General features: G+C 47.1%; 1 protein-coding gene across 1 annotated transcript in view; it reads left to right on the top strand.

Moving 5' to 3' along the window:
• Window positions 1-12,002, top strand: part of MTX2 (metaxin 2) — a 119,206-nt gene that overhangs the window by 32,065 nt on the left and 75,139 nt on the right. Inside the window, exons 2-3 of the mRNA XM_030209235.1 lie at window positions 935-982; window positions 1,935-1,981. Of these exons, the coding sequence (XP_030065095.1) occupies window positions 935-982; window positions 1,935-1,981 (95 nt within the window). The remainder of the gene's footprint in view (window positions 1-934; window positions 983-1,934; window positions 1,982-12,002) is intronic.

Raw genomic sequence — 12,002 nt, 5'->3', positions numbered from 1 at the left:
CTGAAGCCTTTAAGGCACATTCCACAAGAGCGATTTCCTCTTCTGGGCAGAAACTGGAGCACTATCTCTTCATGAGATTTGCAGTGCTGCAACATGGGCTTCTAAGCTTTCTTTCGCCCGACATTACAGGCTGGATGTGGCTGCCAGGAGGGATGCGCATTTTAGAGCACAGGTGCTAGCGCGTGGTGTGGCTTGTTCCCACCCTATTTAGGGATTGCTGTGTCACATCCCATTCGTAATGGCTTCATCTGCTTGATGACAAGGAAGGGAAATTAGGTTCTTACCATGATAATTTTCTTTCCTTTAGTCATAGCAGATGAAGCCATGAGCCCTCCCTGTATGATTGTCTGTATTGCGGTGATTCTGATTTTAGGTGCTGTTCTTGTTTCCTGAAGTTATATGCCTTCCTTGGGGAGTTGGAAAACAGTCTTCAGGATTCTTGTTACAGTTATAGGAGGATGAGTTCATTCCCTCCAGTTCATGTTTTGGGAGGATGAGTTTATTCCCTCCAGGAGGATGCAAGTATTCCCTCCGTTTATACAAAGTGGAGGACGAGTTTATTCCCTCCAGGAGGATGAGTTCATTCCCTCCTTTTTTGAGTCATGCCTTGTTTAAGGGGCCATCGTTTGCTGTGAGGAAAGTTCATGTTATTCCCATTGCGGTTTGCCATACTGCTTTGGAAGCTTCAAATACTGAAGAGGCAGTGGAGCTAGCTGGCCATGAGGCACTGAGAAAAGTTGAGTGCTCTCTATCTCCCCCTGCTGGTTGATGGACACAACCCATACGTAATGGCTTCATCTGCTATGACTAAAGGAAAGAAAAATATCATGGTAAGAACCTAATTTTCCCATTTTTTGAATGTTTGCTTAATTGTGAATCTTTTTTTATTTGAAACATAATTGTGAATCCTTTTATTTTTTTTTTATTTATACAGCTGCAGAAGCTTGGCCTGAAAATGCTGCTCTGTATCAGCCTTTGAAAGGTGGGTGCTGCTTTTCTCCGGTCAATAATGATTTTATGAATCACATTAAACATTCAGTAGTATAATTAACTGTGTAATTAAATAGAAAATTGTAAATAGAAATCCTATGTTATTTCTTTGTGATGAGATTTTAGCTAAGTTTGATTTTTGCTATTATAAACCATCTATTCATGGCCTTTAAGATCCTAGGCTTATTATTGACTTATTATATTCGTTGCTGCAGGCAGTATAAAATGATGTGGTTGAAGGCAAGGTTGGCAAACACACTGAGCCTATAGCTGAGGTAGCAGTTTTTTTTTTTTTTTTTTTTAAGTCTTGTGGTAAAATGGGCTCTCCATAAAAAGGAACTGTTAAAATGTATAGGCGAGTATGGTTCAGGCTTCCTTTAGCAGCTCTTCATATATCATCAGATCGCATTATGGCCCCATTTGGGCTTAGCAGCCTGCTACAGTTGTCAGAAGACTGCAAAGTAATGAAGACTAATAGGTAGCGGGCCTAGTCTTCTAAGCATGGAATTTTTATTGTAGGAAACTTGTCATCTTTCTTTCTGTGACAGACCTAGATACAGCATGTAATACTCACTGTATCCATATATTAGACCACATGATTCTGCGTGCTTATACATTTAGCTGAAGAAGCCACAAAGTTGCTATTTTGCTTAATTTTTATTAATAAATGAAAAATAGCACTAAAAACTCAAAAAGAATTTTCATGTGGTTGGGAATTTTAAATTATGTGTTGCTGCTAAAATAAGATAAATGGCTATTAAGATCTAGTGACAATCATTTTAATACATGCATATTTTTAGTGTTCCTCTTTCACTTTCCTATTACAGAGTTTGACAATGTAAAGAATGCTCTAGTCACAATTTTAATTTTGGTCTTAAGTATGTTTTGTCTACAATTAAGCCCCTGTATTTTTATAAGGGTATTTTTTATTTTACCTCTAATAGGTGAACAGATTTTGCTCTCAGACAACGCATCCTCTCTTGCTGTTCAGGTAAGAAGTGTTATGTTTACAAAATGTTATAATGGCGGGACTTGGTGGTTTGCTTTAATGAATTACAGTTCCAACAAGTAGATTTCTTTTAAATATACAGGAAATTTGAATTGTATTCAGGCTAGCAAAACATTATAGGTTGCATTCTTTTTGTTTGACCTGGAATGACTTTAGTAGGTGCACTATTGAGAGTAAGGCAAAACAAATGTTAGTAGGTCCAGGTCCTATTCTTTGTTCTGAAACAATTCCCAATGACCATGGACTGATGATGAAAGTTATACTTCCACCTTAGTGATTGCTGATTATGCATAGCAGTGGTATATATGCATGGTAAATCTGATGGTCCATTCAGAAGTGCTAAAAGTATTAATGATTGTGAAGGATTTTTTGGGGATTGTTGACCTTTTTAAAATAAGCACAACTTGAATCTCTTCCTCTCTCACTATTAGGGAAAATATTTTATATTGTATATACAGACCTTGACAAATTTTCACTGATGTAGGAGCCAGCCCCAAACTTAGGAGCTGGTGACTGAAACCTGTTTCATTTCCTCTCCACCCTACACCCAGTGTTGTTCACAGTGAAATTTGAGGGTGTGTGTTGGGGGGAGAGGTAGAATCCCCTCTTTGATCAGCAGCAGCTCTTTAGAAACTTAAGGCTCTTTTCTCATTCGTTGACTGGAAGTTTAGTAATCAGGTTCCTGATGCACAAAGGCAGCCGTATTCTGGTAAAAATTCAGCGACTCGCTAACAGCTAGTGATGCGCAATGGGGATTGCATGCAAATGAGCTGCACGAATCCCCTTTGTGCATCTCTCGCTGTGTGCGAGTCTGATTTATCAAATGCATTTTGACAGCTCTGATGCACCGTCCCATTCCCCCTCGACCCCACACTTAAAAAAAATTTCCCTTGTGCTCTAGTGGACCATGACCCCCCCCCCCCCCCCCGAATCTTCTTTTGTTATTTTTTTTTTAATTTCCCTGGTGGTCCAATGGACCTTGACCCCTCCCTGGTGGTCTAGTGGTTAGAGTGGTGGACTTTGGTCCTGGGGAACTGGGTTCGATTCCCACTGCAGGCACAGGCAGCTCCTTGTGACTGGACAAGTCACTTAACCCTCCATTGCCCCAGATACAAATAAGTACCTGTATATAATATGTAAGCCGCATTGAACCTGCTATGAGTGGGAAAGCGCGGGGTACAAATGTAAGAAAAATAAGAAAAAAAAATCTGTACCCCTTCACCCACACGTACACCCCCCCCCCCGGTTCTGACCCCATCCGCACCCTTCCCTGTAACTTTACAAGTTGGAGGCAGAAGAGCAGGAGCAGCAGGTCCTCCCTCCTGCCTCTGGCCTGCCCGTAACAATGGTGGCACCCAGGACCTGCCCAGTGCATTCTGGGATGCACTGGGTGGCCATGTAAGGAGGGTTTTTTTCCTTATATGGCAGGAAGGCTGTTGCTCCTGCCCTCCTGCCTCCACCTTGTAAAGGTACAGGGAGGGGTGGGATCAGTACTGGGAAGTGGGGGTGTGAACATGCAGGGGAATGGGTCTAATTCACTGGACCACCAGGGAAAATAAAAAAAAAAGATTTGAGGGGGGTGGGGGGCTGCAGGGAGGAGGGAGATCAGGGTTTGCTGGACCACCAGGGAAAAAAATATTTGGGACATAGACCAATTGAAGATCAGAGATTGTCGCAAAACCAAATTTCTTGTCATCAAGCTAGATGAATCCATTACGAGTGGGTTGTGTCCATCAACCAGCAGGGGAGATAGAGAGCACTGAAAAACCATAGTGCCTCATGGCCAGCTAGCTCCATCTGCCTCTTCAGTATTCTCTATCTCCCCAGCAGGGTGGTTGCAGCTTGTTTCAAGCTCCTTCAGAAAATCTGCCTGGGGTGGCTCCTATGCTTTTGCCAGTTGTAGCAGGGGTGTTGTGGCTGATGGTGCCCACTTTAAAGGCAAATAGGTTAGCCCTTTCCATGCCTTACCCGGCCCCCGATGTGGAAGTAGACAAATAGGCAAGCCCTGTCCCTGTCTTTTGCCCACGCTGTGGATGCAGGCACATAGGTTCGCCCTTTCCCTGCCTTTCCCACGCTACTGATCCTCCAGAGTTGGAAATTTGTCTCTTTCGCTGTTGCCTCAAACTTTCCTCACAGCATTAAAAAAAAAAAAATAAGTCGTGTCGCGCTTTGGCGCTGCGATCCCAGAAAACAGGTTTTCTTCTGATTGTGCAGCGTGACCGGAGCTCGGAAACTCGGTCTGGTGAGGTAAGAGCATTTTGTAGCTCCTCCGGGGAGGCCCGCGTTCAGGACGATTTTGGCGCGAATCCGCCATTTTGAATTTCCGCCGCTTTCGGCGATGGCTGCTGAGAAAGTAAAGCGCTGTTCCATTTGTGGCAAGCGCAAATCTGCAGCAGGGCTCTGTAAGGCGTGCTTTTCAGACGGTAGAGCCGGCCCGAGCATGGCGAGCGATGTTCCTTCCCGCTCATGGAGCTGGCAGCTGGGCGCCATTTTGAACAGCATGGCGCAACCCCGCTGAGGCGGAGGGGTTTGAGCCTGGAGGAGCGCCTCGTGTAGAGGCTAATAAAAGAGCTGTTTCCCCCGGACTGGAACCGGGAGGCCAGGGTGAGCCATTTTCCCCTGAATTTGTTTTATTGCTGCATAATGCATACGTTAAAAAGAGCTCTTCCGCAGGGGTCCTCTGCGGCCCTGCTTTCTGTATCCCCTCCAGTGGAGTCTGGCCTTGGATTACCGTCAGGCGCGTTTTCCCCTAACAGATGGCCGCAAGACAAGCGCAGAAGGGTGGATTCCCTTTCAGAGAGTGGCGCACCCCCGTTTCCCCCCCCCCCCCCCCTGTGGTCGGGATGTGAGGACTCTGAGGGGTCTGGCAGGCCTTCGTGGTCTGGAGAGCCAGAAGAAGGTGCAGGATTGCCACCGGATCCAGATGATCCTTCCGCGGTGAGGATTTTCCACTGCGATGAGCTGCCAGCGCTTATTACTGATGCCTTGCAGGTCCTCTCTATAGAAGACCCTGGGAGTACTGAGACTTCCTCCGGTAATCCGAGGATGGCAAGTACTAAGAAGTCTGCTCGAGCCTTTTCTTTGCATGACTCCATCCAAGAGCTTATCACGGCTCAATGGGCTGACCCCGAGGGGCCTTTGAAAGTCGCCAGGGCTATGGGGCAATTATACCCTCTAAGTGAGGAGCATTTGGCGCGCCTAGCAGTGCCTAAAGTGGATGCCCTAGTCACGGCTGTGACAAAGAAAACTACCCTCCCAGTAGAAGGAGGAGTTGCCCTGAAGGACATGCAGGACCGTTGCCTGGAGGCAGCTATGAAATGGTCCTTTGAAATTTCAGGCCTATCCTAACGGGTGTCTGCATGCAGCTGCTACGCTGCCCGAGCCTGCCTCGCTTGGTTACAACAGGCGGTGGAACAGCCCAGAGATGGAGCGGAGCCCCTTACGGAGGTGGCACCGCGGGATGGAGTCGGCCTTGTCATTTTTGGCTGACGCCCTTTATGATCTGGTCAGAGCTTCGTCTAAACAGATGGCTGTAGCGGTGGTGGCTCGCCGTCTTCTGTGGCTACGGGATTGGGCAGCTGACATGACCTCTAAGCAAAGGTTGGTGAAGTTGCCCTGTCAAGGCTTCTCCTGTTTGGTGAGGAGTTGGAGAAAATTGTGAAAGGCCTGGGGGATTGCCAAACCCCAGCGCTTACCTGAGGATAGGCCGCGGCCTTCTTCAAGGGTCAGGCGGTTTCCTCCTCTTACAGACCTCGATTCCGTGAAGCTAGAAGGTACTGCACGGGGCGTTCTGCTGGGTTCACTTCACGTGCCCGTTTCAGCAGAGGAACTCCTTTTCGCTCGGACAAACGTTCTGCAGCAGCAGGCTCAAGACCTGGAGTTCAAGGGCGGCCCTCTCAATGATTGTGCGCTGGCACCCCCCTCGATTCCTGTGATAGGAGGACGTCTTTCCCTCTTCTCGAGGATGTGGGCCAAGATTGCCTCAGATCAGTGGGTCTTGGACCTGATCAGAGAAGGCTACAGAAAGATTCAATGCCCCGATAAGAGACGGGTTTGTGGAGTCCCAATGTGGTTCTGCCGCCAAACGGGCGGCGGTAGAGGATGACCTTGGCAAGGCTTGATTCACATTGGGGCGGTTTCCACCGTGCCTCCTGCCGAATGCGGCTCTGCCGTTACTCCATTTACTTCATGGTGCCGCGAAAAGGAGGGTCTTTTCGACCTATCCTAGACTTAAAACAAGTGAACAAGTATCTGAACGTGGCGGCATTTTCACATGGAAACCCTGCGCTCTGTCATAGCGGTGGTACAGCCAGGAGAGTTTCTCATGTCTCTGGACCTGAAAGAAGCTTACTTGCACATACCAATTTGGCCCCCGCACCAGAGGTTTCTGCGTTTGCGGTGATGGGAAAACATTTCCAGTTTCGGGCCTTTGCCGTTTGCCTCGCCACAGCTCCCCGACCCTTTTTCCAAGGTTAATGATGGTAGTAGCTGCTTTTCTCAGGCGAGAGGGTGTCCGGGTTCACCCGTACCTAGACGACTGACTCATCAGAGCAGACTCTGCAGAAGAGAGTCATCAGGTTACAGCCAGAGTGGTCTCAGTACTGCAATCTCTGGGCTGGGTGTCAATGTAGCCAAAAGTCACCTGACCCCCCTCTCAATCTCTAGAATATTTGAGGGTCCGGTTCGACACAGCCTCGGGGATGGTCTTCCTACCCGAGCAAAGGTGGTGCAAGCTTCAGAACCAGGTCCGTCTGCCCCTGAGGATGCCTCGCCCGCGAGCTTGGGACATTGTCCTGCTGTTGGGGTCGATGGCAGCCAGTTTGGAAGTGGTGCCATAGGCGAGAGCGCACCTGAGACCTTTGCAGTGTTCCCTGCTTCAACGATGGTCTCCAATATCTCAGGATTATCAATGCAGACTCACGTGGCTCCCTGCTGCCCGGCTCAGTATGGAGTGGTGGCTCTCAGACAGCATGCTACGGCGAGGAATGCCGCTAGTGCTTTTGACTCGTAACCACTCGCCTCCACCTACCCTCCTCTCCTCCTTCCTGTGCACATTAATTGATTTGATTACTTTATTTTTTGTCTATCAGATTGTAAGCTCTTTGAGCAGGGACTGTCTTTCTTCTATGTTTGTGCAGCGCTGCGTACGCCTTGTAGCGCTATAGAAATGCTAAATAGTAGTAGTAGTGCTCCCCGATTGGTGGCTGGTGATAACAGATGCAAGCCTGAAGGGCTGGGGTGCACATTGCCGGGGAAAGCATGCCCAGGATCTTTGGATACCCGAGGAGTCGGAGTGGTCCATCAATCGCTTGGAGTTGAAAGCGATTTTCCAGGCGATTCTGGCCTTCAATTGACCCTGGAAGGATTGGCTGTCGGAGTTCTGTCGGACAACATGACAGCAGTGGCTTACATAAATCGCCAAGGAGGCACTCAGTGCGTAGCACTAGCAGCGCAGGCTGCGCAGATTTGCCACTGGGCCAAGCTTCATCTGCAGTTTCTGTCAGCAGCTTATATTGCAGGTCAGAGCAACGTGCAAGCCGATTAACTGAGCAGGAATCAGATCGACCCAGTGGAGTGGGAACTTGCAGACAAAGTATTCCTGCAGATATGTGCCAAAATGGGGAAAGCCCGAATGGATCTTATGGCGTCAAGCACAAATGCCAAAGTCCTGTGCTTCTACAGCAGACGGAGAGATCCTTGCTCTGCAGGGTTGGATGCCTGGCTCAACCTGGCCTCAGGCGCCTCCTGTATGTGTTCCCTCTGTGGCCCTTGATAGGGCGAGTACTCTGCGGATTCGGCTCCACCAAGAGAGGTGGTTCTCATTGCCCCGGATTGACCCCAGGAGGCCGGGGTATGCGGACCTCTGGCGGATGCTGGTAGAGGATCCCGCCGTTACCTCTGGTACCGAACCTGTTTTCACAGGGCCCGGTGACCATGGAGGACGCCTGCCGCTTTGGTCTTACGGCATGGCTATTGAGAGGGCGCAATTGAGAGACAAGGTATATTCCAGTAAAGTCATTTTCACTCTCCTACAGGCCCGCAAGTGTTCCACTTCCGTGGCTTATGCCAGGATTTGGCTCCAATTTGACGCTTGGTGTGCTTCTAAAACGATTACACCCATGCGGGCTTCTGTCTCGCCGATACTTGACTTTTTGCAGGATGGTTTACAAAAAGGCTTGGCCTATAATCCCCTGCGTGTTCAAGTGGCAGCCTTAGCATGTTTTCGAGGGAAGGTCGCTGGCCTCTCTCTGGCTGCTTGGCCAGATGTGACACGGTTTCTTAGAGGGGTGCTTCGGCTCCGTCCTCCTGTGCGGGCTCCGTGTCCGGCCTGGAACCTGGGGGTTAGTTTTAAAGGCCCTTCAGTGTTTGCCCTTCGAGCTGCTTAGGCGAGCTTCGGAGGAGAAGGATGTGACCTTAAAGACGGTCTTTTTGGTGGCCGTGACATCGGCGAGACGGGTATCTGAGCTCCAGGCGCTGTCCTGTCGAGACCCATTTCTGCAGTTCTCAGAGTCCGGAGTAATGGCACGTACAGTGCCTTCCTTCATGCCTAAGGTGGTTTCAGCGTTTTCACCGAAACCAGCCTATTTTCCTGCCCTCCTTTTCTAAAGAGGAGTTTCCAGAAGCCTATGGGCAGTTGCACCTTTTGGATGTGCAAAGGGCTCTGTTGCAATATCTGCGCATGTCAAATGCCTTCAGGACCTCTGACCATCTTTTTGTTCTTTTGTCAGGTCCGCGCAGAGGGTCTCCAGTGTTATGGCCACTATAGCCCGTTGGCTCAAAGAAGCAATCTTTTCAGCATATCTGCTATCTGGCCGGCCTCCGCCTGAAGCCTTTAAGGCACATTCCACAAGAGCAATTTCCTCTTCTTGGGCTGAAACTGGAGCACTCTCTCTTCAAGAGATATGTGGAGCAGCTACTTGGGCTTCTAAGCTCTCGTTTGCCCGACATTACAGGCTAGATGTGGCTGCCAGGAGAGCCGCGCATTTTGGAGCACAAGTGCTGGCGCGTGGTGTGGCTTGTTTCTACCCTATCTAGGGATTGCTTTGATACATCCCACTCGTAATGGATTCATCTGCTTGATGACAAGGAAGGGAAAATTAGGTTCTTACCTTGGTAATTTTCTTTCCTTTAGTCATAGCAGATGAATCCATGAGCCCTCCCTCAGTGGTTCATTATGTGATTTATGTTACTTTTATGTTCAGTTTTTCCTGTAGATATGTTCCCTCATTGGGAGAAGTTGGAAAACAGTCTTCAGGATTTCTGTTCAGTTACAGGAGGATGAGTTCATTCCCTCCTTTGAATTATAGCTCCAGTTTTGGGGCGTTCATCCGCTGTGAGGAAAGTTCATGTTATTATGCTTTGCGGTGTAACACTGCTTTGGAAGCTTCAAATACTGAAGAGGCAGATGGAGCTAGCTGGCCATGAGGCACTATGGTTTTTCAGTGCTCTCTATCTCCCCCTGCTGGTTGATGGACATAACCCACCCGTAATGGATTCATCTGCTAAGACTAAAGGAAAGAAAATTACCAAGGTAAGAACCTAATTTTCCCGTTCTCATTCAAATAGTATATAAATATAGGCAAGAAAGAGTATGCCGAGTGTTATCTTTAAGGAGGAAAGAGTTCAGAAACTCTGTATTCACTATAAAGCAAACGTGAATTGCAGACTGTCATAGATCTCTTGCAAATTTGGCATTAGAGACCATGATACAGGTTCCTCATCAGTGAAAACCGCCATTAACTTAATCAAAACTATGGTTATGGTGTGTTGTGCACCAAATAAACAAGTAATAACACCTATCTGGGCTACAGTGTTGTCTGGAGGGTATGCTCGACAGAAAGCTTCTGTTTCCCAAACGTTTCATCAGGAGCTCCGCCCTCATACGCCAAAAATTGCCCTAAGGAGAGTCAACAAAAAAACACTCTTAAATAAATATATCGAGGAAAACAGACATGCAGCATACATGGCAGTATAATTTCTATGAAATCCTACCTTCAGGGAGCTTACCGGTATTTTTCAACCCCGCTGGCAATCAAACATGGCGCCCAGAATTTAAAGGGATGCCGAGGCCAACCACTATTCAGCTAGGAAGGAAAAATTTAAAGGAACAGGATCATAGACAGGATTTAAAGGGACCAAATTGCTAATATAGCACCGAGGGAGCATAGAGGGATCATAAAAACGCCTTCCATTCTATATGGCTATTTAGCCCTGTTGGAATAAGCGTCTTCAGGCGATAGATCCATCTCTGTTCCCTCTGAATTAAAGCGCGGTCCAAATCGCCACCTCTAATAGATGGATGAATCTGGTCAATGACAATACAGTGATAGAGAAGGTATGAGACGGGTCGATGCTATGGACTACAAGCGGGGCTTCCCTCCTCTGATGTACAATATTAAACTTATGATCACATAGTCTGTGTTTTAAAGCCCTAGATGTCTTTCCAACATACAGTTTAGGACACGGGCATTGAGGAACGTACACTACGTGAGTGCTATTACAGTCAGTAGAATATTTAAGACTGTATATCCTAGGATATATTTAAGACTGTATTGTTGTTGCTGAAATGATGCCAGTTTGAATTTTTATATTTTTTTGTGTGTGGAGAGTTCTCTGGTGAAATGTCCTATCCAGGGTCAGTGTTACTATTAGATAAATTAGCCAGTCACCTACAGTGCCAAATTTTTGAGGGGTGGGAAGTAAAAAGAGGAGGAAACAATGTGACTGGCAAAGATTCTGTGGCCCCTCCAGCCAAAAAGGCAGTGAAGCTGGCCTCATGGAATGGTATAACTGGCAGGATCCCTAGGCCCCATGAGCTGAAGATTCTGTGAAGCTGGTCAGCTGGAGTAGCTCCCCACTGCTAAACCTGCTTTTCAGTGGTGGCACTGTGAACACATTCAGAATGTGTGCTTGTAGGCTAGGACATGTTGATCCTAATTTTTTGCATTGTGAGATTAGCATAGAGATGTGATGGCCTGTGAGTACTACTTATCTTGCATGCGTTGAAGGGCAAGTAGGGTAGTGGGGAACCATAGCACAGGCTCCCATTGCTCAGTTAAACCATGGTATCCAGTGGTAGAAGCCAGATGTTGGGAGAAGGAGGCAGGAAAGAGAGGGTGAAGCAGAGGAGAAGTATATGGTGCAAATGCTAGGGGAGAAAGAGAGACGCACGGCAGATCTTGATGGTCAGTGGAGGAGAGAATACGGACAGTTGTTGATTGGGGGAGGTGAAGGGAAGAGTGACTGGGCAAATGCTGGTGGGGCAGATTTTGAGGGAAAGTCAGGAGAGGTAGAATTAGTTGCAAACAAGGAGGAAGGAGAAGAGGCAATGGGCAGATGCTGGCGGAGAAATAATGCTATGGAAGGAGGTAAGGGGAGTATTCTAGGGATAAGAGAAATGGAGGATCGGTTGTTATTAGAGGTAAGAACAGGAAAAATGGAACATTTATCTTCTGCTCAGTTAGAAAAGATATATGCACAACTGTGGTGCTGGACACAGTGAGGAGGGAAGATGCTGGGCAGGGCATAGAGGAGAGAGTGAAAGGTTATGCTGCTGGACTAGGGGTGGAGTAGTGAGAGAGGAGGATGCTGGGGAAAATGTTTTCTGTTTTGTGATGTACTGTTCTCTTGACAATTTCAATTCCTTTATTCAGCCCTACTGTTGTCACTTTGATAAATGAACCAGAATAAATTAAAATTTGTTGTTTTTCTTGAATATTCCTTTGCTTGGCAGCTGATAGTAGCCATGACTATAAATTTGACTTTTGCAGATATCTGATCTTAACTTTATAAAGCAATTTTCTTTTGTTTAGGAAACTACATCTTTTTATGTTTTTTATAAGAAGTAACAATGGTACATATTATTTAAGGAAAGAGTCAAAAAATGTGTCATCCATCCAAAATTAATATTACTACTACTAGTACTACTTATTTCTATAGTGCTACTACATGTGTATGCACTGCTGTTCAGAAATGCAGATAGACCTATTTAAGGCAAACAGGA

This window comes from Microcaecilia unicolor, chromosome 7, assembly GCF_901765095.1.
Source record: "Microcaecilia unicolor chromosome 7, aMicUni1.1, whole genome shotgun sequence".
NCBI classification, from domain to species: Eukaryota; Metazoa; Chordata; class Amphibia; order Gymnophiona; family Siphonopidae; genus Microcaecilia; species Microcaecilia unicolor.
The sequence above is the reverse complement of the archived record's forward strand: the minus strand, read 5'-3'. Positions and strand labels throughout refer to the sequence as shown.